The 25,703-nt window shown below is 42.8% G+C and overlaps 2 protein-coding genes across 5 annotated transcripts in view; one reads left to right on the top strand and one right to left on the bottom strand.

The window, feature by feature from the left end:
- Positions 1–12,071, top strand: part of pacsin3 (protein kinase C and casein kinase substrate in neurons 3) — a 33,217-nt gene extending 21,146 nt beyond the window's left edge. For 3 of the 4 annotated variants that reach the window (XM_056402322.1, XM_056402402.1, XM_056402245.1), the window contains 4 exons: positions 1,656–1,776; positions 5,289–5,431; positions 6,386–6,555; positions 9,758–12,071. In XM_056402322.1, coding sequence (XP_056258297.1) covers positions 1,656–1,776; positions 5,289–5,431; positions 6,386–6,555; positions 9,758–9,873 — 550 coding nt within the window. In that variant the 3' untranslated portion in view covers positions 9,874–12,071. The remainder of the gene's footprint in view (positions 1–1,655; positions 1,777–5,288; positions 5,432–6,385; positions 6,556–9,757) is intronic. The other variant, XM_056402488.1, reaches the window with a different exon arrangement.
- An 807-nt stretch (positions 12,072–12,878) lies between these two features.
- The window catches only part of LOC130185558 (Golgi apparatus protein 1-like), a 28,874-nt gene continuing 16,049 nt past the window's right edge, over positions 12,879–25,703 (bottom strand). The window contains exons 6-27 of the mRNA XM_056402123.1: positions 25,276–25,479; positions 24,773–24,844; positions 24,467–24,653; positions 24,139–24,356; positions 23,726–23,847; positions 22,858–22,959; positions 22,440–22,593; positions 21,600–21,737; positions 21,234–21,320; positions 21,014–21,076; positions 20,493–20,606; positions 20,157–20,245; positions 19,882–19,999; positions 19,316–19,408; positions 18,912–19,049; positions 18,164–18,287; positions 17,872–18,014; positions 17,485–17,586; positions 16,833–16,940; positions 16,231–16,351; positions 15,874–15,980; positions 12,879–15,666 (exon numbers count right to left, since the gene is read on the bottom strand). Of these exons, the coding sequence (XP_056258098.1) occupies positions 15,499–15,666; positions 15,874–15,980; positions 16,231–16,351; positions 16,833–16,940; positions 17,485–17,586; positions 17,872–18,014; positions 18,164–18,287; positions 18,912–19,049; positions 19,316–19,408; positions 19,882–19,999; positions 20,157–20,245; positions 20,493–20,606; positions 21,014–21,076; positions 21,234–21,320; positions 21,600–21,737; positions 22,440–22,593; positions 22,858–22,959; positions 23,726–23,847; positions 24,139–24,356; positions 24,467–24,653; positions 24,773–24,844; positions 25,276–25,479 (2,772 nt within the window). The 3' untranslated portion in view covers positions 12,879–15,498. The remainder of the gene's footprint in view (positions 15,667–15,873; positions 15,981–16,230; positions 16,352–16,832; positions 16,941–17,484; positions 17,587–17,871; positions 18,015–18,163; positions 18,288–18,911; positions 19,050–19,315; positions 19,409–19,881; positions 20,000–20,156; positions 20,246–20,492; positions 20,607–21,013; positions 21,077–21,233; positions 21,321–21,599; positions 21,738–22,439; positions 22,594–22,857; positions 22,960–23,725; positions 23,848–24,138; positions 24,357–24,466; positions 24,654–24,772; positions 24,845–25,275; positions 25,480–25,703) is intronic.

The raw sequence follows: 25,703 nt of genomic DNA, 5'->3' as shown, positions 1-25,703 counted from the left end.
GTGAACTGGTTTTTCTGCTTTCTAAAATCAAAGCCGTGTGCAGCTTCTCGGTCCAGACCAGATAATTAAAGACCACCTGCCCCCCTACGGACCCCTCTCTCCGTCCAAACCCAAATACCAGACTCTCAGTCTGAGCTCTCACAGACTTTAGTTTATGGACTCTCTCATTACCTGAGGTGAATTACCAGGCATGAGGGCGTTCATAAGAAGTGCTTCCTGAAACTTTTAGGCTTCTGTCTCCTTCAAGTGAAGCCTCACATTTCTCCAAGTCTCTTCATATAATTCTCACATTTGTTCACTGAAGCAATTTTTGTTGCCGTCATTGTTCCTCACGTCCGCCGCTGGCTCCTCGTCAACGTGGTTCCAATGGAGGGGATGGGGAATAAAATCCACAGTCTGTCTGGTGTATAAATATATCTGAGCTTCAACTGAAGCTGAAGAGTTACACAGTGTGAGTGAGGATTAATCAAACTTATGATCTTCTTAGTAAAAAATTTCCTCTATTTCTTTTTCCTACACTGGTGACAAGAAGCACAAACGCTGCCCGGGAAAAGACAGAGAGGAAATTTGATGCTAAAAAAGATCGACTTGATTTAACTAATTCAGGCTGCTGAAGCCTCAGATTAGCTACAGCTGAGTTTTTACACTGAACAATGACTGTGAACGACTTTGTTCCCTCGTCACCTACTTTGAAATCGTGTTAAGAAATCGTTTCTACAGCCAGTTAGAATAATATCTGATTTAATGTACATATGGACAAAGCAGTGTCACAGGTTTCATGTGTTTTTCAATAGATGACTTTTTCTCCTCTAAATTTGTGGACATTCATGGACATATTAGAGGATTTTATGTGTCAGAACATTTACTATGAATGTAAATAAACTCCTTAACTGTATGTGTGAAACACTGGGAGTAAAAGTTCCTTTTTGACCAAAATAAATGGACCAAAAAAAGTCTTAACCACCAGATTTCTTTTCACTGTGATCTCGTGATCTTCTTCAGTGGAGTAAACAACAAGTTTACTCTTAGAAATGTGTTTGTAGTTGGACAAACTTTAACAACCTCAGGTCTGTTCCCTGTTGAATCCAGTCCACAGGGTTTTATAGCAGCTCCTGGATGCCTGCTGTAGATGGATAGATGCAAGTTTCGATATTATCAGCAAAGAGCTGATAATGCCGACTAAGAAATATGCAACATACAATAGTCTTATCTGGAATTCCACCTTTTTAAATGGATTTTAAAGGCCCAGCCTGCAGAACACACAGAGTGTAACCAGGAACCTGCTGCAGTAAATATAACACAGGAAATGAAAAGTGTCATTGTGTCATGTCTGGAGCAGGATATGACAAACAACACAATTTTGTTTTGTTTTTTTCATCTGGTCTTCTACCTGTGTTTTAAAGCTGCGCAACAACAATAAACAAAAAAAGAAAAGAATTAAATAAAATAAATAATACAGCAACAGCAGCTTTATCTTTGATTCTAAGTCATGTTTGTGTGCAAGTCCAATATTCACTCTATTATCTCTGTTTTTGGTCTCCACCAACTCCTGTGGGAAATATCTGGCATAACAGAATTTAAAGGAGGAAGAGGAGGAGGAGGAGGAGGAGGAGGGTGTAGCAGATGTGATGATTGACAGTCTCTGTGTCCAACAGGTTCAGAGACCTGCACCAGGACCTGGGTCAGACCATCCGAGCAGCCAATGACACTGATGATCTCAGATGGTGGAGGAACACCCACGGACCGGGCATGAGCATGAACTGGCCACAGTTTGAGGTGTGGACAGACGGACACACACACACACACACACACACACACACACGGACACACACACACACACACACACACACTGGACAGCTGCCACAGTCCTGCACAGAGCTCTTGTTTTCATCAAGATGTTTAAAAAAAAAAAATGAATGAATGAATGAAGGCACATAAACAATTCTGAACTGAATTTAAAAAGTGTGTGTGTTTGTGTGTGTGTGTGTGTGTGTGTGTGTGTGTACGTACGTGTGTGTGTGTGTGTGTGTGTGTGTGTGTGTGTGTGTGTATGTGTGTGTGTGTGTGTCAAAGACACAAACTGAATATTTAGCAGGCTTCCAGTGAAAGCCTTGTTGTGTGACTGAGAGCTCTGAGTGGGGTCAGGAATGTAGGAATCCACACACACACACACACACACACACACACACAGAGGTTTATTTAGTTGTTAGTGGATACAGATTTCCCCTGAAGACAGGGCCAGTGAGGACAAACAAATATTTACAGATATGAAAAAGCGAACAGACTCTGGGAGGCAGACGAACAGACGCGTGTGTCTTTATCGAGGTGAAAGCTGTTGTGTGTTTTATTGGTTCTTAATGTTAAATGTCTCATCTGCCTGTGACATAAACAAACATGAAATTGTTTCTTTTAGTTTTTTTTCTCTCAAGCTTCTGTTTTACTCTTTCTAACCTTTTTTCATGACACCGGAAATGAAGCAAATTCAAACAGTTCTTTCTTAATCCATATAAAAACGAAGCAGTATAATTAAGAATTTATTTGCATTTGAACGTTTGATATAATTTTACATCATTTTCTTTTTTTTGAATTTATCAGAGGTGGAAACAAAGAAGAAGAAAATCCTTTTATTTCATCCCTATTTATATATTTTTCTTCATCTAGACAGTTGCCTGTTTGAGAACGTCGGCCCCCGGCTCTCTCTCTGTGGTCACTTGTGTTTCACGTTTTCCAAACACAACATGACTGGAAGTCATAACAACTCCTCAGTGAAATGACTGTTTTATAATTGTACATGATTGTCTGATAACAGAGACAGACAGGCTCGTCCGTGCGTTGTTGGAGCTGCACAGACACGCTCGGTATCAGCGACCAGAAAATTAGATGCTTAACTTACACAGGAGGTTTCAACCAGAAAACACAGAGACATAAAAATATATTTAAAAGTTTTAAAGTAGAAGAACAGTGAGCTGAGCATCAATTCTACCTCAGAATAAGTTCTTTCATGTCTTTCGGAGGTTTTGGGAATCCAGTCTGAGGATGACATAACTGGGTGTGATCAGGTATTTCCCTCCTCACTCTCTCAGTGAAGGAAACTCTGTCCTATTTTCTGTCTGTGACAAGATCCACAGCCCTAATTGTCAGGTCATAATAGAGATACAATCATCTGGATTCCTCCCCCCCCACCCCCACCCTCCACACCGGCTGTGTGTGTGTGTGTCACCAGACCTGGATCCTCAAATTTCAAATCATACAAAGGAGTTGACACATAAGACTCGAAACATGCAGTAACTGGACGTCTGTTGTCTGTTGGAAGAGCTCAGATGTTTTCGGATCCATCGCACACCTCAGCTCCGTGCAGAACATGTTCTGAGCAGCTGCAGAAAATGATCCCAAACACAAAGAGGCAGATGTTGACATGAGAAAAATCACCACCTCCGTTTTGTCTTCTCATTTCTCATCAATGAGAGCAGACACGATATTATAGAAACACCTCTCAGTGTCACAAACTACATCCTCCAAAACTGAAGCATCATGAGAGCAGGACTATTGTGTTGCTTTTATTTTCTCGCTAATTTCCTGGAAACTTCATAACATAACTTCTTGAAACTTACTTGTATTTAGTGGGAGATCTCCAAGGGAAGGTGGACACACTTTGACAATAACTATGCGGGAAGTGTTAGTTGCTAAACTTCATGATAAGGACACAGTTGGTTGTTACAGCACAGATACTCCATGTGGAGAAGAAGATCTGACTGGATTTAGGTGTAGCTCGCTGCATAAATTTGCATTTTGATGAAGTAAAACCTTTTTTAAAAACGACTAGGACTGTGAAAATATGCGTTTTATTTATTCAGTGAATAATGGCGGGACATGAGGGAATCCAAGTGGTTCTCTGTAGTAAACAGTGAGAGTCTTTGCTCTGAGGACACAGTGAACAGGATTCAGCTTCTCCAGTTTTTTCAGATTTTAAAAATAAGGAGAGAGAGAAACAGACAGACAGAGAGAGGGAGAGAGAGAGACAGACAGAGAGAGAGGGACAGAGAGAGAGAGAGATAGGGACAGACAGAGAGAGAGAGAGACAGAGAGAGACAGACAGACAGAGACAGACAGACAGACAGAGAGAGAGAGATAGAGAGACACAGAGACAGACAGACAGACAGAGAGACAGACAGACAGACAGACAGACAGACAGAGAGAGAGACAGAGAGAGAGACAGACAGACAGACAGACAGACAGACAGAGAGAGAGAGACAGAGAGAGAGACAGAGAGAGAGAGAGATGTTGGCAGAAAGAAATGAATCTCTTCTGTCCTCTGAGGAATCTCCCGGCGTTCCCACAGCACTGCTGACACGCAAACAGAGAGCCATTGTGCCAACACACACACACACACACACACACACACACACACACACTCACAGGTTTGTCTCTCTATTCTTGTGAGGACTCTAAGTCGATAATATTCATTCATAACTCAAAATAAAACTGAAAAGTTAAAGAGCAGGAAAACGTCCTCACTGTGGAGGAAATCTGTTATCTTCCTTCTTGAATGCTATAGCTGTAAGGACATGTAGTACACACACACACACACACACACACACACACTCTCTCCTCCTGTAGCACTGATAGTTTGGAGTTTGTTCTGTGCTCTACTGAGACTGTAAATACCAGTAACTGTATCCCCAGCCACCTACTTCTGTCAGCAGCCTGTTATTACAGGCTGGCTGGCTGGCTGTGTGTGTGTGTGTGTGTGTGTGTGTGTGTGTGTGATCTGATAGATGCCATTGATTATCTACGACAGTTTATTAAGACAAAAAAATGCAAATTTTCTTTATTGTTTCAACTTTTGACAGGAATCCAAATCAGAACCTGTTGTGTGTTTTGAATGTTGCTGTTAAATGTTTGTTTTCATTGTATTTGATCATATTTTGTTTTTTCAATTAAAAAATTTCAATAATAACCTTACATTTTATTATTTACATTGAAAATGGATTGTAAATCCTCTCAATTGAATATTAAACGCCAGAGAAAACAGTTGGACGTTAAATGAGTTAAAGAAATTAACTTGTTGTGTCGCCACAGTCTCTGAATTTAGTGAATCTGGATTTAATGAATGTTAAAATAAAGAGTGTGTAAACTTTGATCAGTGGTCACAGGATCACACACACACACACACACACACACACACACACACACACACACACACACACACACACACACACACACACACACACAGGGTTTCCCTTGATTCTCCTCCATGAGGCTAAACTGAATATCGTTGGATTTTAAAGGAGTGGTCTCCGGAGGCGAGTCGCTCCATCAGCAGGAAGGAGCGAGGTGGACATTCTGAGGAGAACGTGGTCACCCTCACCAACATCGTCTCCTCGGGTGGAGACGACGTCCCGCCGAGTCCCATCACCATGGACACCGGCAGGTAGGAGGACACGTCCACGTCTGCAACAAACCACCATCACTGTTTTCTCATTATCCACAAAATGATGCTCTGATTTCTTGAGTTTGTTGGACGTCTGAAGTGTATTTCTGAGCTGCATCACATCACAACTGTACTTTTTAATTGTGTGTGTTGTTTTTGTAAAGTTTAAACCTGTGTGTGTGTGTGTGTGTGTGTGTGTGTGTGTGTGTGTGTGTGTGTGTGTGTGTGTGTGTGTGTGTGTGTGTGTGTGTGTGAGAGAGAGAGAGATAGAGATGGAGATAGAGGCAGCGTACAGTTTAGTTTGTTACCTTGTAGTCACCCTGAGGAGTTAACATCCAGTACATAACACACTCTAATTAGTAGCTAGAAAGCTGTGTGTGTGTGTGTGTGTGTGTGTGTGTGTGTGTGTGTGTTCTATGTTTTGCACAGACTGCGTGGTTCAGGAGAAAGCCACAATTTAGTTATTTTTTTTTTAAATGACTTAAATTTTTAATTTTTCCACAATATGAAAACGCAACAATCTCCAACCAGCATTAAACAGAGGAGGAAAGAAACACAAACAACAAATATATCAACTCCACACAAACAAACAAATAAACCAACAAACAAAAATAAAAAAAGTCTAGTAAACCTGTCCTATGGTTGATTTTAATTGTTAAAATGATTAAGTGTGCATGAAATGCAGTGTGGATGTCAGCAACACGCTGATTTAAACAGCTGTATCATCTGCATACAGACGAATCTTTGCTAACTGTTATAATATTTTATAATAATAATATGTAATAATGTTATAATATTTATAGAGATAGGAAACAAAACCAGTACTTTGTCGGTTTGATTTGTGAGTTAATTGGTGATTCTAGTACTTTTGCCCAGTACGGATCTTTTTGAGATTGGACAGAACTCGCTGAAGTCTGATGTCGTCTCCGTCCTTCCTCCTCTCTTCTCTCTCAGGGTGAAAGATTATTCGTCAGACTGGTCGGACGAGGAAAGTCCTAAGAAGGTGCTGGCAGTGAACGGCGTGGGGGAGGGGGAGGACGAGGAGGAGCAGGTAGAGGGTGTGCAAGTCCGAGCGCTCTATGATTACATGGGCCAGGAAGCCGATGAGCTCAGCTTTAAAGCAGGTATTAACCCTTACTAATGCTTATAGATGGGAGGCATCACAGGGAGGTGGGGGGGGGGTTGTTTCATAAAATGTGCAAAAAGAAAAGTAATTGTGAAATTTTCAGCTGCTCCAAAGACAAAAAGCTTATGTATCCAAATGAAATAAAAAGTAAGAGCAGTGCAACACGTCCCGACTTTGTGAAGGTTTGAACACCCAAAATAAAAAGGTCATGGCCCTGGTCTCCTTTTGAAAGGTAACCCTTTAGAATTTACAAATAAAAAGTAAATAAATAAAATTTCACTTTAATTATCTGTTCAAGTCGGTCTCATTGTTGTCTTCTCCCTCTCGAAGTTGACGGGAAGTAAATACGAACGTTTATCTCAATATAATGAAGTCAGAATTATTACGTGTTAAACAGAAAATGTTACGAGTCGTGATCACATGGAAACACTTCGTGTGATGACGACGAGTTGATTGAAAAACCAGAATAAACAACATTTGCGATCAGTTTTGAATTATTAGCAACAAACGATCTGCTCCCACCTGAACACTGTAGCACCTCATATTAAAGTTCAATACAATACAACGTTATGACCAGCAGTGCAAATGTTATTATTAACGTTATTATTATTTAGATCATATATTGAAATGGTTAACATTATAGGCCCCCTAAGTTTCCTAATTAAAGGAGCACATTTTGTTCTTGATATCGTGTCCATTTGTTTTTCTCCTGAAATGATCTTTTTCATCTGAAAAATTGAATCTTAAACATTTTTTTCCCTCTTTTTAAATAGTATTTTATTTCTCACACTTAACTCCAAATTCCCAAAAGGCAGTTAGCCTAAAGATATTTATCAGAATAAAACAATCTTTTATATCAAATTTGCACATTTTTATGAAATAACAGCTTTCATGAATATAAGATCACATCGCACGTCCTAGTAGAGAAAAGTTCATTTTTCAGGACCTGAAAACATTTTTCTTTTTCTTTTTGTTTCACCTGTGATGCCTCGTCTTAACACGTTTACACACACACTCATGTCACACACAGTTCTGATGACACCCATAAAACACACGTTACATCTGACCTCAGTCTGCATGTCATTTACTGGACGTTTGTGGATTTTGCATTAATGATTCTAAGTCACAGAAACGTATCAGCTTTTGTAAAATGAATAAATAAATAGAAACGGCTTCAGCTGTAAAACGACAGCTGCTTCTGTATTTGGTTTCCATCTGTGTTTACAAACAGCTTGTGAGAGTTACATTTACATTTTTTAAAAGGTATAAAACTGTCTTATTTCTGTGACTTGAACTGGATCATCATTGCAACAGATTCACATATTAAATTGCTGATAACATGAGAACTGTGTGTTTACACCTCACTGCATGACGTGTGCAGCTGTGACGGATGTGAAGCGCGAGCAGCTTGACATCGTCTCTGGTTTGCTGATTTAGTTCTGTTTGGAAATAAAAATAATTTCAAGTCCAAAACGCAGCTTTATTAAAATGCGTAACCTGTCTCACCTGAGAACTCAGAACTCACAGGTGAGTCTTACTGGAAATAAAACCATCACTCAGGCTGGTTTTATTCTCCTGATCCACTGGATGCTTCGACATCTATCTGGGTATCGAGACTGCTGTCGTGTGCTTCATCTTAACTTGAGGGATTATTGTAGAATAATCTGAATTCAAACTCATATCACTCACATAAATCAACTGTTAGAAATAAAGAAATAAAAACGCTGAATGAGATGAGAAACCTCAGTTTATCAAGGTCATTGGATGTACAGTATTTCTTGTGTTTTTCTTTTCAGTGACGGGAACGTTGTGAATGAAAGTTTCTTCTTTATATTGAAACTTCACACCGAAGATGACAAAGCTCTGTTCTGACTCTGGTGCTTTGCTGATCCGCATCGTATGAACAGCTAAGCTCAGTTGCATCTTGAGAGATAAGATACCTGTAGCATCTCGCCGACGCTGTCAGAGGCTGCGTCAGGGAAAGGAGTAACAGCCAGAATTCACACAAGGTTTCATGGGTTTGGGAATAACGATGATTGTTTGAGGGAGACAATAAAAACTTCCTGCCTTGGTGGGACAATAAAGTTCTTTTGTGTTGAGACGCGGCTTGATAACAGTGGCACATGAAAGAAAGCGCAGACCTCCGCCAAGGCCAAACTGTACAAAGTCATAGACCTCAACACCATAAATATCAGAGTTTTATTTGTTTTTTTTTTTACATCAAGATCTAAACATTATTTCCTAAGAAAGTGTTGAAAAATGGCCGATCTTGCAATGTTATGGAAGGTGATTAAAAAATTCCTGGATTGGTCTCTTTCACTAGATCAGCACCAAAATGTAATGGATTCATCACTGACCCAGGTCCCATCACTTCACCAGGTTTGGTGCTAATTGGTTGAGTACTGTTTGTGTAATCCTGCTGAAAAACAAACAAACAAACAGACACACAGGTGAAAACATAACTCCCTCTGCGGAGTTAATGAGATGAAATGAGACTGAACCATCATGAGCTGTAAAACCAAAACAGTGGGATAAAAGCGGCCGTGAAGAATCGGTTTTCAGCGGGAGGTGATGTCGCCCTCAGTTAACCTTTTTCATGGTGTCAGAGCTTTAGTCCGTCCTCTGCAGGCGGGCAGGCTTCATGGGGGGTTAGAAGGGCACCGAGCTAATGCGACCTGATGGGACCACAGAGGGGGAGACCTTAGTTAGGAAAAGCTTACCCCAGCTCAGCTCTGCTTAGTCTGAACCAGGATCCATGGTTATTTACCCCCATGATACATGACAGTTTCATTAGTTCCCCAGGCAACCAGGAACCAACCAGGACTAGAGCTGAAGTGAATCATTGATTGATTGATTGATTGACAGTAATTTTTTTTCAGTAAAAATGCCAAAAATTCACAAGTACCAGCGTCTAAATGTGAATATTTGCTACTTTTCATGAAGCAATTTGAACAGGTTTCAAGTAACGAACTTTATCTGACATTTAATGAAAGTTACTGTCAGACCTATTGATCATGAAGACAGCTGGTGGTTGCAGTCTTACAGGACTAGAAGCAATTTAATGAACAAAATATAAACAAAAGAAATTCAGGTCTTGAATCCTTCTCTTCTCTCCATCATGAATGCTTCCTCCCACTTTTGTGACACGTTTAATTTGACATGTCTGACGGTGGAGCTGACTTCCTTCCTCTTCCCTCCAGGTGAGGAGCTGCTGAAGCTGGGCGAGGAGGACGAGCAGGGCTGGTGTAAAGGACAGCTGAGCAGCGGCCAGGTCGGCCTCTACCCCGCCAACTACGTCCAGCTCATCACATCCTGATGCCCCGCCCTCTCCAGTCATGCAGCCAATGGTACAACTACACTCAAGATGCCAGGACCAATCAAAAGCTGTTAGTGCTGACATGTAGACACGCCCCGCCCCCCCCCAGTCAGTTTTTGGTTACTGACTCTAAAACTCGTCACTGAGTTTGTTTTTGTTGTTTGTTTTTTTCTGTTGTTTGTTGTTGTGAAAGGCCGCTCGCTCAGCCCGAGGTCAACGACGTTCCTGTTTGAAAGAAGCTTCACAGGCAAAGAGAAAGGCCTGTGACCATGACCATGAACAGACAGTAGACTGTAGAAAGACATGGACGCACGTTCTGTGACGTCACGCATCAGTTTCTGCTCGCTGCCATTATTTTTGAGTTACTAAAGTCAGGAAAAAAAAGGACGGTGGAATGAGCAAGGAGCAACCACAACGTGAAGTGAATCAAACACACCCACAAAACATGCTTCTTTTTAAAGAAATACTTCAACACTTTGGGAAATACACATACTCACTTTCTTTTTGAGTTAGATGAGAAAACCAGCACCGCTCTGATATCTCTCACGAGGCTGAAGACTAGCCGGGCTTAAACCCGCCTCTATAGCTCAGTTTGTTTTGAGGTTCTGGTGGATGGAGTTTGTCATCCTTGGACAGGGCCAGGCTAACTGTTTCCCCTTGTTTCCAGTCTTTGTGCTAAGCTAAGCTAACTAGCTGCTGGCTGCAGTGTTGATCTAAGTCAGTAAGTGTATTTCCCAAAATGTTGGACTGTTTTTTAAGCCTTAGTATTCTCATCTTTAAGAGAAGTAAAGTGAACGTCTCGTGGGGAAAGAAGTTGGGACTCTTCCGGTAGATGTCAAAGCGGCTTTCCCTTTGAGTTTTCTTGGATCTAGTCGGAGGCCGTTAGAGGAAATGCGGCTAGAGGCTCCTCGTCATCGTCGTCTCCATGACGACAATCGACGAGATGAAAAGTCTGAGGCTGAATCCAAATGTCCACCTCCCGGACTCACGGACCTGAGCCCTCGCAGACTTCAGTCGTACGCACCGTGACGTGTTCACCGTCATCACGTCAAGTCTGCGAGGCCTCAAACCTGTTTCACTCGTTGCTGTGGAAACATCCAAAGCAACTACAGTCGTTCACACAGTGTGTCATCACGCTGCAGGGCTTCTGTTGGCTTCCATCACTAAAGGACGACAATAATACAAATTGTGTTGATTACCTCTGTTTAGAAAAAGTCATGTCCATATTTCAGTTAGTTGTGGGTAATTCAGTCAGTGAGGTCTGTACCTCATCCAGAGAAAGTCTCCTCGAGGCCTCTTGTGGACCGGATCGGTTGTGGCCCTCCACGTCCGCAAAGTCTGTGGGTCTGCAGGTGCGGTGACACCTGGACATCTGGATTCAGCCCGTCAGTGCCTTAGTCAATGAGGCCAGAAACGTGCGGCGCCGCCCTGCTGTATAAACTGAGGAATTACAGCCGTCTGCTGGGTGATGACCTGCTGATGACCTCCAGTCTGACCCCAGTAGACACCTGCTGATCTGCTGTTACCTGGACGTTTAAAGAGTTTGAACGTTGTGCAGGCAGCAGCTGATCGCGCCTCCTCTCAGTCATTTAGCTTGGTAACGGTTTATTTTGGTTATTCTGTAGATTTTTTAGGTGTTACACTGAATTCACATTCTCTCCTTTGTTGATTATTTCTTAATGTGGTAGCTGTATATTAATATTAAGTCAACTGATTTTCAATATGGATGGATCATTTTTTTTAAGAATAGCATTTTTACAGTCAACTGAATGACTTTCTAATTTATTTTCCTTTTTAATTTAGCGATCGTTCTTCATTTGAACTAGACTCACTAAAGCAGGCAGAGTTAACTGACTGTTAGATTAGTCATCTAACTTGTGGAAGGTGGTTTGTTGCTAGTTTGTTTTGCTGTGCAGGGATCACAAAGCACACGCGCCTCAAATGTCTAAAATAAGTGACGATATTTTGTCCGGTTTTTGGGTTTTGCATGTTACAGTTTGTGATGTGTGTGTGCGTGTGTGAGGGAGCGTCCTCTGCTCTGCTGGTTGAGTGTCGCTAAAGCTAACCCCATGTAGATGTCCAATAAGAGATATAATAGAGAAATTAACGCCGCTGCTCCTTTTGATCTTTGCTTTTTCTCTCCAAAATCATGTACAGTTCATAAAGTGGGAAGCAATAATAAAGAGCTTTCTACAGCTGGAAGTTTTACAGGCTTTCTTTTGTTCTCATCTTGCTTTTATTCAGTAGTAATTAATATAGTGTCCTGCATACTTTTCAGGTAAGTACATCATAACGTTGGGAAGTGGGAAGACGTATTCATGCACCTGTGGCTCTGGTTCATTTTTCCCCACAGACAATGTTACATTACTGACGGTTGGAGCTCTTCTGCAGCTCAGACAATCTCACAGTTGAATCATTAGTAGAAAAGATTAACAACTCCTCTAGAAAATGTCTTTTTTTTTAAATAAAAAGCAGAAGTTACAAGCTTGGGTGCATAAAAACAGTTAGATACAAATCCCGAGCTGCTTTCTGACGAGAAGCAACACAGTCACAAGCTTAAAATGCTGTTTTGTGAATTGTTAACGGCAGGTGGAAGCTTAAGATGTGCTGAGAAAAGTGACCTCAAATCGATTCACCCAAAATAATTCTGACTAAGACAAAAATTCACCTAAAGCTTGTTATAGAGCAAATAAATTCAGTGTATTAGACGGTTCTGTTGATCGTGGTGTGGGCTGGTTCCTGATCAATCATGTTCTGCCGATTTCCAACCATTGTTAGAAATAACGGCTAAAAGAAATACAGCAGATACAGTTTAATGAAGGGCTGTTGTATGGATTGCCTCAGGTTGCACCTGAAACTCTATATACAATTTCCGTTACCTCGCACTGTGTCTAATCTGTTTTCTACTTCTTCCAGTTGCATTGTTGTTTCTGACCAAAATGTTCCCACACTAAAGTACAGGATATCATATCCAGTATTAAAATGGACTCAGGTTGAGGCAGAAATCTGAAAATCTGCAGACATTTTTATTAAATTGACAAATTTTATCTGTACAGCAAAATCAAATCTCACAATGATAATTCTGTTACATCTTCATATTACATGGCATAATCCCAAAAGAAACAAAAACAAAGAAAAACAAACTGCACACCGATAAAGTTTGTACACAGAGACTTCGTACAAAACTGGTTATGAGAGCTGTCTTTATTTCCTGTTAAATCGCTCTGATTCAACATCAGCAGACGCACACACAGAAACATGGAGATCGTTTAGAAAAGCTCCAAGCAGCGAGCGGTTGGTTTCTATCGGTCAGTCGATCGGCTCGGCCTTCGGGTAGGAAATTTCTTTTCACAGGCAAAATCCTTTGACGGTGTGTCTCCACGTTATTTGCAACTTGAGCTTCATTAACTTTTGTAAATAAACAGAAAACAGTGTGTATATGCTGCACACTTGATCTTACTCTGTCTTTAATCACACACATTAATGTGCATCAAAAAGCTGCAAAAGGTTTGTTAAAAGAAAATTAGCGTAAATATTTTCACTAATTGATGAATGTGATGAATGAGGCTCGTCGTCCAATCAGCTGATGTCAGTGGACAAAGGCAACAAGCTGCTTTTCTTAAATGGGACTACATCCGTTTAGTAAAGATTTAAAACAGGATTTAAGGGACACTAAAAGTATTTTACCCGATTGACGTGACCCAGTTCTAAGGTTTTCTACTGTCAATTACACATGATGTCAGTTTATTAATTAACTAAGCTGAAACTTTTAGCTTAGCTTAGCACGAAGACTGGAAACGGGTAGCGGCTAGCACAGGTGTGTCACCTCTGAAGCTCAATAATTAACATGTTATATCTGATTTGTTTAAGTCGTACAAACACAGAAATGTAAAAGTGAGTATTTGTGGTTTTAAAGGAGTTACATCAAGGAGTGGGGTCAGAAACTTTTAAATGTGGGGGGGGGGCAGTTTTATAGAAGAGGGGCTCATTTGAAAAATATGTTGACTCACATTTAAAACCCTGGTTCTTGGCAATAATAAACTGTACATTGTTACGTACATTGTTCATTCTGTGTAATACCTGAATAGCAAATAAATATCTAAACAATTTTCAATACTCTAATATCAAAAATATATCAAATCATGTAAATAAGTAGCTTCTGTTTGTAACTCCAAATATCCCACAGCCACGGACAGATTATGAGACATTGGGCCTCTGGATACAGATGTTTTAAATGACTCCCACCTCCTACAGATGAGGAACATCTGCACTGCAAGAGACACAAAACGACGACTGTGGTTGTTCTGTGTCTCTGTAGTCATTCTGGTTTTCTATGAGGTCATTTAACGTCTCTTCGTGGTTATAGTGGGTCTTCGTAGTTGTTTTGTGTCTCCCTGTGGTCGTTTATGTTGATATGTGGTTGCTTTGTGTCTCTTTGTAGTTGTTTTAGGTCTGTGGTTTCTTTTGCACCTCTTTGTAGTCATATTGGGTTTTTTGTAGTTTTTCTGTGTCTCTCTGTGGTCGGTTTGTTGCTATGCAGCTGTTTTGTGTCTGTCATTGCTTTTTCGCCTCTTTGTCGCCGTATTGTCTCTCTGTAGTTGTTTTGTGTCTCTGTAGTTGTTTTGTCTCTCTGTAGTTGTTTTGTGTCTCTGTAGTTGTGTCTCTTTGTGGTTGGTTTGTGTGTCTTTTTAGTCGAACTGTGTAGAACTGGGTCCAAAGGGCTGCAGAGTAATCGTCAATAAATAAGGCATAGAAATAATAAAAAAAAATGTTTTTAAAAAGTGCAATGATTTTAATTAGCATTTTAAATGAAGTTTAAAAAAAAAAAAAAAAAAAAAAAAACGTGCACACAACATTCCTGAAAACAGAGACCAGCTTGGACCAGTTTCAGTCAATGGGGGGTTTTCAGTAGCGGGTGACGAGTCGTACCTGGTGAGCTGGACACGGTCCCTGTACAGGAGTGAAGAGGACGGGACGTCATGATTGATGAGAAGATGTTTCAAAGCAACAAGAACATCTCGGAGTTCAACCCCCAAAGTTTCCCACAAGACTTCAGGTTGCACCGTGTGCGATTCAGGCTTGCCACAGTCCCTTAGAAAGACCATTTCCTGTTGCTCTACATGCTCCAGTCTCCATTAAATACCACAAAAAAGCATTAGGACCTAATGGGTGGAAAGCAACTCTAACGTCAGAAGCAGCCCTCAGTCACATCATGAACAGCGCTTATTTAGAAACTTAAAAGATGCCGGACGACTTCATGTCCGACCCCCAGACGGAAACCTTGGGACAAGCAGATTTTCTGGGAGGGAAATATTATCACCAAGGAAAAGAACGGTCCAATCAGATGGTCAGTTGCTCTGTTGACGTGTGGAGATGCCCAAATGGAGATTAAAGATTTTCATGAGACTCGGGGGAAACGTTTTGCATTTGATGCAAATTTCAGCAGCAGCCAAAGAGTTTTAAACCGAGGAGGAGGTCCAGATGTGGGCACTGGTGTTGGCACTGTGCAGGTTGGCTGGTTACAGACTGGGCATCTGAGAGGGGAGGAGGGGGAGGAGGGGAGGAGGGGGGGTACAGGAAGGTGCGAGGAGTCAGTCTTTCCTGAAGCGTCGGAGCAATCGTCCTCTACCGGTCCTTCAGTTCTCTCGTCACCCGCTTGGTGATCCGACCGCACAGCAGCCCCACCAGGAAGAGGACGCACACGCTCAGTGCGATCATGAACAGGATGTAGTTCTTGGAGGGCGACGTCATCACCTGCACCGCCAGGTCTGAGAAGCCCTCTGCCGGCGCCACCTACAGGCCGGAGGGAGAGGTTAACATCATGCACAGATGAGGGATAAACAGAGCACCTTCCTCTAAACTCTGGTGGAGCAGGAAATCCACGTGCTACGTTTTTTTCTTCAGGGATTTCAACTCCAACTGGATGGAAACCCCCCTCTAGCTGCTCTAACGCTCTGTGGGAACCGGGACAAGGTGAAAATGCCTCCTGCTGGTGTTTACCTTTGCGGCGTAGCTCCACATGTCGATGCGGTCCTGAAGCCTTTTCTTACATTCAGGCTGCAGACGAACTCTCTTGTCCTGTAACGCCTCCATCAGACACGACATCTCTGCAAGAGAGGGAGGAACAAATGAAGACGTTCAAACACACTGAGGAGAATCTCGCTGGACGACATTTAAACCCCCAAACCAACAAAATAATTAAATAAAGATTCTAAACTACTGAATAGTGGTCGATAGTCACAGGTTACAGAGTTGTCTCTCACTCTAACACATGTCAATATCTGGCATGTGTTTCTAAAACTGATGCATCTTTATGAGCCTGGAAAAACGTTCTGTACAAATTCAACAAACACGCACGTCGTCCTCTGCCGGGCGTGATGGCAGCACAGTGGTGTTTGAGGTCCAGCGCGCAGGCTGTGTGAAGGACCGGGTCCACGAAGATGTCCGCCTTACTCTCCTTCAGCATGTTCAGGACTTCCTGCACAGAAGAAGAACAAACATGGTTTGAGTCGAATGCAGTTGTTGTTTTTGTCTGGGGTAGATTTGGTGGAGAAACTTTTATTTCTTTCTTTCTATTTGAGTGTTATTAAAGCAGAACTGTCTCTTGAATTTGTTTGTGAGTGTGTTTTCCGTTTGTTGACGATTGTTTTTTTTCCTACTGTCCAGAAACACCTGAACACATCAGCAAGTAGATGCATTATCACATTAATACGAGGCGAATTTCTATCAAATTTAAAGACTGCATGTCGCTAACTAACAGACCTGGAACCATCAGTCTGCTTTAGGAACTTTGACCATCAAGACTTTAGTCCTTTTTGAGATTTTGAGAGATTTTCAAAAATAATATCTGCAGCTCAAGCTCAAATCTTTTCCATCCAACCACATTCTCTCTGAGGATTTTCAGTAAATATCAAGAAATAAATCACATTCCACGACACTTTCTGTACTTTTCTTTCTACCTTTTTACAGGCCTCCTGTTTGATTTTCAGCAGGTTGACTTTCAGACACTCCTCCACCTGACCGGTCTGCTCCTGAGCTGCCGCCTCCTCCACGCACAACCTGGAGATCTGCAGATGAAATAATGACAGCGAGGAACTTTTTCCATCAGTTTGACGTATCACATATAATGAGGCATTTGATACACCGGCCGTCAGGGTTTAGAAAAGCAACCGCAATCAGTCTCCAGGGGCGACCAATAAAAGTACAGAAACATTAACATACATAAATAAAAATATGAAATAAGTGCAAATAAAATAATGATCAAGAATCCGACCCGACTGAAGTGGATCAATAATAAAAAGTGGAGAAAAACTGAACTGAACAATCTCCATCCAGCTAAACATCATTTCACCATGAAGTTCATATTTTCTGAATGGTGAAGTGGATTTCTTTAAGACTAAAAATATCCACAAACACTTCAACCCAGTTTTGTTTGGAACAGGAATAATGGAGCTTCCACCTGCAGACAATCAACCTTTTATCCACAGATGCAGCTGTAAGTACAAAGTGTTTTTCATCAACAGAAGAAGAAGAACGGATAGAGGGAGTCCTCAGGTCTGGAAAACTGAAGCTGAACAAAGTGTAAAGCAGTGGACGGGTTTGTGCGTTCACCTCGTCTGAGCAGTGCATCTGCAGCTGCGGGTCCAGTCTGTAGTCCAGCGCCGACTCCTGCAGAATCACTCGGATCTGGTCTTCACAGTCTGGAGACAACCTCTGCACCGAACCCAGACACCGAACACTCAGTTTAACACATCAATAACCATTTTTCACTTCTTTAAAAAGTGTCAAGACACAAATTTAGGAATGTGAAAAAGTGCCAACATGACTTTATAGGACCGCAAGTAATAAATATTTTAATTAAAATTTTATCCCATTTTATTGTGCATACATTTTATTGTCCTTTCAACATTTCATCCTTTTATTTGCAGATTTGTAAGTTTTACTGTCGTCTCCCCCAGAGGTTTTATGACGCTGGTTGTGATGTGGTTGTGGTCTAACCTGGTCAGCATATTTGAGTTTGAGGCAGGCGATGACCTGACCCTCCAGCTCGCTGTCCTCGCTCGCCTTGTTCAGGATGGACTGGCAGAACTTCGGGATGTCGGCTCGACAAGCCTTCCTCAGCACCGGGTTCAACCTGTAGTCTGTAGGAGGAGGAGGAGGAAGAGGAGGAGGAGGAGGAGGAGGAGGAGGACGGATGTGCGTCAGTGAGCTAAATGTGGATTCTGGTTCGGCTCATCCAGGTGTGTGTGTGTGTGTGTGTGTGTGTGTGTGTGTGTGTGTGTGTTTCTACCTGTGTTCTGTGTGATCTGTCTCTTGGTGATCATCTGTTTACACTTGGGATCCATCAGCTCGCTGTTTTTGTTCTGCTTCAGACACTGGAGAACGTTTCGGGCGTCGGCCTCGGTGCAGAACCGCTGCAGGAGAGAAAACCAAACACCTGAGAGGCGACCTGGGAACACAACAACATCACTACAACGAGGACACAGGCACAAACTTTCGCCAGATGATCTCAACCACTTTATTTGGAGAGTGCAGCCAACCCGCCCCGCCTGGAGCAGCCACTGCAGTAAAATGCTACTTACACACCGATGCCTCCATATTATCAATCAATATATAATAATGCGTCAGTCGAGGCCCAATTTTCTGTAGAACCAGAACTTTTACTTTTGATACTTTGATTCTGTTCTGCATTCATCTGCATTTTTACTAACCTGTTTGTTCCCGACCTGTCTGACCTTCTACGTGCTCAAGTTTCTTCCTGATACGCCAAAATCATGTTTTGTGAGGTCACCACGACTTTGACCTTTGACCACCAAAATCTAATCAGTTCATCCTTGAGTTCTAGTACATGTCTGTACACGATTTGAAGAAGTTCTGTCAAGGCGTCGCTGAGATGTCGTGTCCAGGAGAATGGGACGGACGTGCAACCCAAAACAATATGCCAGTATTATAATGAATCCAGTATTTTATCATATATTTACTATGTTGTCAAATTTAAAATGTTCCTCCTTCCTCCTCCTCCTCCTCCTCCTCCTCACCTTGATCATCTGCTTGCAGACTCTCATCAGCTGGTAGTCGAGCTCGGGGTCGCTCATCTCCACCTCCTGCAGTCTGAAGATCCGCTGGTGACACCTCTGACTGAGCTGCTTCTTCTGCTCCTTCAGACACTCGATCATCTGAGGAGGTGCAGCGAGGGAGGAGAGGGGGAGGAGAGGAGGGGGGACGAGCAAAATAGGAGGATGAGAGAGGTGAGGCAGGAGGACCAGAAAAAAGAGGGAAAAGAGGAGAGGAAAAGGAGGAGGTGGGGTAGAAAGAGAGGGCAGAGGAAGGAAAGAAAGGGAAAAGAGGAGAGGAGGGAGAAGGAGAAAGTATCTGAGATAATGTCGGCTCTGATGTTTCTAACTTGTAGAGTGTTGTTTCTAAAGTTTCTAAAGTTTCTTACCTGAGCGTTACCGAAGTTGACGTTGGGACAAAGTCGACTGATGTCAGATTTACAGGGATCATACAGCTCCGGTTCCAAGCGGATATCCTCCGACTGAGAGCAGAGAGCGGGAGGAAGGTTCATCTTACAACACAGTCTCATGGTGTCACGTCACACAGGCCGTTTACAGACGTGTTCAACACATTAACACACGGTTTAAAAAGTGTCACTGTCACAATGGACAAAAGATTTTAATGATGTAAAGCATTTTTTTATCTGTGAAAGGTGATAAATAAATAAATAATAATAAATAATAAATAAGTGTTAAACAATAAGGCTTACATGAATAAAATGTGTTATAATTAAATTAAAATATGTGTTATAAATGTTAATAAATACATTTATAACACATATTTTTGTCAGTACAGCTGTGTACGAATAAAATCCATTATAGAGCTGGACAAAACAACTATCCCAAAAACATCCCTGTATAAACACCTGTAGTAGGAGAGGTAAGGGTGTGTGTGTGTGTGTGTGTGTGTGTGTGCGCGTGTGTGTGTGTGTGTGTGTGTGTGTGTGTGTTGTACCATCTCCAGCTCCTCCACCCGCAGCTGTTTACGACATTTCAGAGAGACCCGCTGCTCCCTGGCGTCCTGCAGCGTGTCGTTCCTCACTGTGGTGCTCAGACAGATGACGACGTCCACCCTGTGAATTATTACTTACATCAGACCCACTGGACACGAGAAACACTCGAGTGTCGTGCAGAGGACTCGACAAAGACGAGGAGGAAAAAAAGAAAAAGCTACAAATGCAAAATTCAAATTTCCAGTGCTCAAGATGTTTCCATGGAAACTGAACTCACTTCTTCTTGATATTCGGACACAAGCGCAGAACGTCCTCCTTACAGGACATCTTGAACTTGTAGGAGAACCGGAAATCCTTCATTTGAATCTGAAAGTTGATACAAGGAGTGAGAGAGAAAGATCGCACCATGTTCTGTCAAATGGATTTACTGAGGGTCGGCGTTACCATGTGCCCCAACACTTCTTATTTTAAAGGATATATTTAAATTCATCATTTATGTATTTATATTATTTATTTACTATAGAAAATGTGACATAATGTAATGCAACAGTTTGACATGCACTTGTTAGTTATTAAAGTTCTCAGATTAAAGAGACAGACACATAAAACTAACCAGCTGGAAGTGTGTGACGCCGACTAAACACTTGTCGTTCATCTCTTTCTGGTGTTTATTCTGAACCAGACACTCCATCAGATCACCTGTATCGATCTGGTTATCAGCTACGTCCTACAACACACACACACACACACACACACACACACACACACACACACACACACACACACACACACACACACACACACACACACAGATTAACAATACAAATCAATATTATTCACTCATCATTCAAGGAGATGAAACATAAACACAGCTTGGACAGTTGAAATTTAAAGCTGGAACCTCTCTGATTTCTTTTTACAGTCTGACAGTCGGATCTCTTCACTGTCAGATCCTCAGCCCGGTGCTGAGAGCAGCACTTAAGTTGTTGAGTGTTACTACGAGTAAGAATTTATCAGATCTGGAAACGTCAGCAGCTGATAATTCCTGACCTGCCTCACGAGGCCTAACGAGGCAATGAAGTTCTGAGTGTTTAAAAAGTGTGTGTGTGTGTGTGTGTGTGTGTGTGTACTCACATGGCAGTGGGCCTGGATGACGGGCTCACAGGCTCTGATGAGCAGAGCATCAATCTGGATGTCCTGCAGCAAACAGAGAGAAAAGAGAATGATGATCCTCATATTGAAAATGAATTAACATCCTCTCCTGTGACTGTGAGGCTGCTCAGGTAACTAGTTATTCTGGTTTTCCAGCTAATGTCAGTGTGGTGACCAGTTTCTGATACTGGTGAGCTCTGACCTCCGACTCCAGCTCTGTCAGGTTGCCAACGACTTCCCTGCAGGCAGAAACCAGGTCCTCCAAATGATCCTGCAGACACTCCAGCTCCTGGACACACACACACACACACACACACACACACACACACACACACACACACACACACACACACACACACACACACACACACACACACACAGAAGTTTACATGCCTAGTATTTCCGTGGATAAATAATGTAAACCTCCTTTCAGCTTCTTTCAAATGTTTCAGTGTTTGATTTCTCGTCTAGTTTTAGGTTGGAAGATCTGATGAATCGAAACAACAGAAAACTGTCGTAGCAGAGGTCAGCAGAGGTCAGCAGAGGTCACGGCGCCGGATCGTCTCACCTGTCCGGTGTCCGTCTTCTCGCTGCACCACTTGCCGAGGTCGGTCATGCAGCGTTTCTGAAGCTCAGGGTCCAACTTCACATCCAGCGCCCTCTGGTGGAGGATCCTCTGAACCTCCACCTTACAGTCCCGAGATAACTGCACACATACACACACACACACGCACGCACGTACGCACGCACGCACGCACGCACGCACGCACGCACGCACGCACACACACACACACACACACAGTAAGTATAGTCAGGAAAAAGTACTTAAAGTATCAAAAGCAAAATCATCATTTATGCATTTTTAATATCAGGTTGCGGCTGATGATATTTTAATCATACGGATCAATCTTCTTATTTCCTTGATTAATCTATTGATCGTTTGCTTTGTCAAAATTAAGAAAATGGTGAGAATCACAGTTACCCAGCAACCAGAGTGAGTGACACTGTTTCTCTGTTGAATCCTCAAAATTATTCAAATAATTAAAAGGAAATGTATAAATGTCTGACACCAGCTCCACGCGCAGTAATCGCAGAGACAGCGGCTCATCAGCCACGATTAATAAAAATGAAAGCGTGTTTTACGGCTCCCCCGGTAATTTCACTTCTGATTTCCAACAAAACTAAAAAAATCAATTGAACCCTTCACCGGGATCAGTGCTGATCGACGTAGCTCCACTTACCTGCTCAGGTGGGTTTACCTGTTAAATTTAAAAACACCACAGTTACACCTGCTGATCGCGCTGCCAGAGAGAGAGAGAACCTTTTCTATATACACCAGCCTCCACAACCTGTGTGTGTGTGTGTGTGTGTGTGTGTGTGTGTGTGTGTTTTTATGGCGTCCTCGTACCCGGCGTCCCTGCTCCTCGGTGCGGTAGGCGTGGCGGTACAGGCAGGAGAAGACGGCGCCCGGCGGCATCAGCTCACTGGTCTCGTTCCAGCCGTGGGTGTGGCAGAGCCGGGCGGCGTCGCCCTGACACTTCTTATACAGGATGGGGTCCAGTCTGGGAGACAGAGGAGGTGGTATTACGCTTCTTTAATTTCATTTCTTCTATACCACAGCCATGACAGAGACTTCCATCCTCTGATTTATAGTCCAGTTTGTAAAGAAAAAGCATCAGATGACGATTAAAGTGATAATTCTTGTTGTATCGATGGAATATCAATCAATAACATTTAGATCTGTTTTAACTAACTGAAGCTGTTTAAAGCAGATAAAAGGTGAAAAGCAGAAGAAAGTAAATAATTATTCAGATTCACTGACTCACTTCCAGTCTCTGGATATGAAATACTGCAGCTCCAGCAGTCTGTGCTCACAGTCCTCCACCATCTTCTCTGTGTACAGATGCTCCATCAGGCACGACAGGATCCTACACACACACACACGCGCGCACACACACACACACACACACACACACACACACACACACACACACACACACACACACACACACACACACACACACACACACAAAAAACTAATTAATGATTTGTCAAACTTAAATCTCAGACTTTTAAAGACCTTTCTAACACCACATTCATTACAGTCATTTAATCAACTTTTGCACAGTTTTACTGGACGTAGAGTAAAACAAAACAAAGAGACATAAACCACACTCTCGTTCTGAGATTCTATATAGAAGAGGTACTTGTCCCCATCAAGGGGCCCATTATCTCATAATCCATCCATGCCTGGATCCAGATAAGCAACAGACATGCAGTTTAGGTTAATTGTCTGACTCTACGCTTCCTGCTGTCTGTCTGTATACGTGTCAGTGCTGTGATTGGCTGGTGACGTCTCGCCCGGTGTCAGCTCGGATCAGCTCCGGCCTCACTGCAACCCTGAAGGACGGGCAGTAAAGCTAATGGACGGATGGGAATTTATCCGTCATGAGTCAGTGAGCTTCCTCGCAGCTGTCTCCCTTCAACCACAAATTATGACTAATGTCACGGTTCACTGAAAGAAAGAAACAATCACGACCTTTGGAAATGAGCTAAATTGATTCATTCCTTTTTTCCAAGACCTGGAGACACCAAGCAAATGAATCATCTGATTATTTTTTAAAGTTTAAATTATTTGACATAAGGTATTAGTGTGTGTGTGTGTGTGTGTGTGTGTGTCTGTAACCAGCTCACATTGGGTCTCCGGTGCGGATGTGTTTGCAGGCGGTCTGGATCACTGACTCGCAGGCCTCATTGAGCGCGCGGTCGATCCGGTAGTCGGCTCCGGGGTCCGCGGACTGAATCAGCGTCTGCAGCTGCAGAGAAAACAAAGTTGAGAAAAAAAAAATGAAATGTCAGCAGCACAAATCTTATTTACATTTTTTATTTCATGTATTGATAAACAACCTATCAAACCCCCACTGACATACAGTCTGTTAGGATTACAGTTTATGACCTATGATTAATAATACTGCCTCATTTATATGATCGTTCATAATATTTGAAATTATATTATATACTGTAAGTTTGTGCAACAAAAACATCTTTTATTTTCACTCTCAAACGTCCCAGAGGTGTCACAGTGGCAGCGAGTGTTGTGGTCTTACGGCGCTCTGGCAGACGCTGTCGACGGCGGTGCTGCGGTCGCCGCGTCCGATTCTCATCAGACAGTGCAGCGTGCGGCCTTTACGGTGCAGGCCGGAGCAGTGAGCCTCGATCTCCGTCCGGCAGTGAAGCACGATCTCCGGACTCAGAGAGAAATCCTCCATCAGCATCCGCCGGTAGTCCAGCATCTCGCCCTGACACTCCCCGCTGACCGGACGACCTGCACAGAAACAAGATCTTATTATTACTGACACAGTGAAGTGCCGATGACATACCGTAACTACTGAAACAGAGGTGTAAACCACACCTCACCCTCCCTCCCCGGCTCACCGCGGTGGACGGCGGCCTCCAGGCACAGCAGCAGGTACGACAGCCGGGCCTCACGGGCTCGAGGCAGGTTGGTGTCCAGGCTGCAGCGCTGCTTCCTCAGGTCCATCTTACAGGCTTTAGCCAGAGAGTAACTGACCTTGTAGTCCTGCGAGATCAGCTTCTGACGGGTGGTGAGAGCATCACGGCACTGTGGAGAGGAAGCAGAGGAGTGAAACCACAATGTGATCCAAAACACACTGAGTGTAGAAGTTCATGAGTCGAGGAGACTCGTCCCGCCTTCCTCCACTTGCCCCAGGGGGTAGGTACCTTCTCTGTCATGGCCTCTTCAAACTTGTGATTGAACAGACACTTGTAGACTTTCCCTTCTCCTGCTTGAGTCTGTGGAGAATAAAACAGCGAGATAAGAGTTGAAGCACAGCACCAATGGTTTTGCTTGTTCAGCCTGTTTCTTCAACCTTTCCAGGAAGATGTTTACTTTTCTTTTTTGTTTGTTTCAGCAAATTATTCACACAAAACATGCTGATTTTTAGGTCTCTAAGGTTTTTCTCGATTGGTTTGGTCAAGTTTATGCCTAATTAGTTTGTGCCCATATTGTATTATTTTGTATGCATCTCATATGCAGCTGTGTACAGACCTTGTGCCTAAGATGAATTCCCCTCGGGGACAATAAAGTACGTAACTCCATTAATAAATCCTAATCTTTACAGATCTGGATGGATGAATGATATCGATCATTTCAGTGTGATTTACACGTAGAAACCGTTGCTTATATTATGTTGTGAAAGCAGAGCTCAGCAGAGTTTCCTCACGTTCTGGCAGAATCTCTCCCGGTCGTCGCGGCAGGAGAAGTAAAGGTGTCGGTCGAGGTGGAAGTCGTCTGACGACAGCTCCGCCACCCGCAGGATCGACTTCTGACACTCCTCTTTGATTGGACGAACATGATCCTGCTGCTCCGCCTCCCTCACCAACGCCTTCTCCAGACAGGCGATCACTTCCCCCTGGGAGTGCACGTCCTGACGAGGAGCATCACAGAAGGCCGAAGATGAGGAAGAGAGGAGGATGAAGAGAAAAAGGGAGGACCAAGGGAAGATATAAGTGTTCATGAGGCAGGTAAAACAGGTAGAATAGCCCAACCCTCCTATATAAAAAGCACTATATACAACTAAATAGACCATTTCCATCTCCCTATAGATTCTCCTATAGAGTCTTGTCTAGGGAAGAACTACTGGCAGCTAAG

This window comes from Seriola aureovittata, chromosome 1 (assembly GCF_021018895.1).
Source record: "Seriola aureovittata isolate HTS-2021-v1 ecotype China chromosome 1, ASM2101889v1, whole genome shotgun sequence".
NCBI classification, from domain to species: Eukaryota; Metazoa; Chordata; class Actinopteri; order Carangiformes; family Carangidae; genus Seriola; species Seriola aureovittata.
This window is presented reverse-complemented; position numbering and strand designations above follow the sequence as displayed.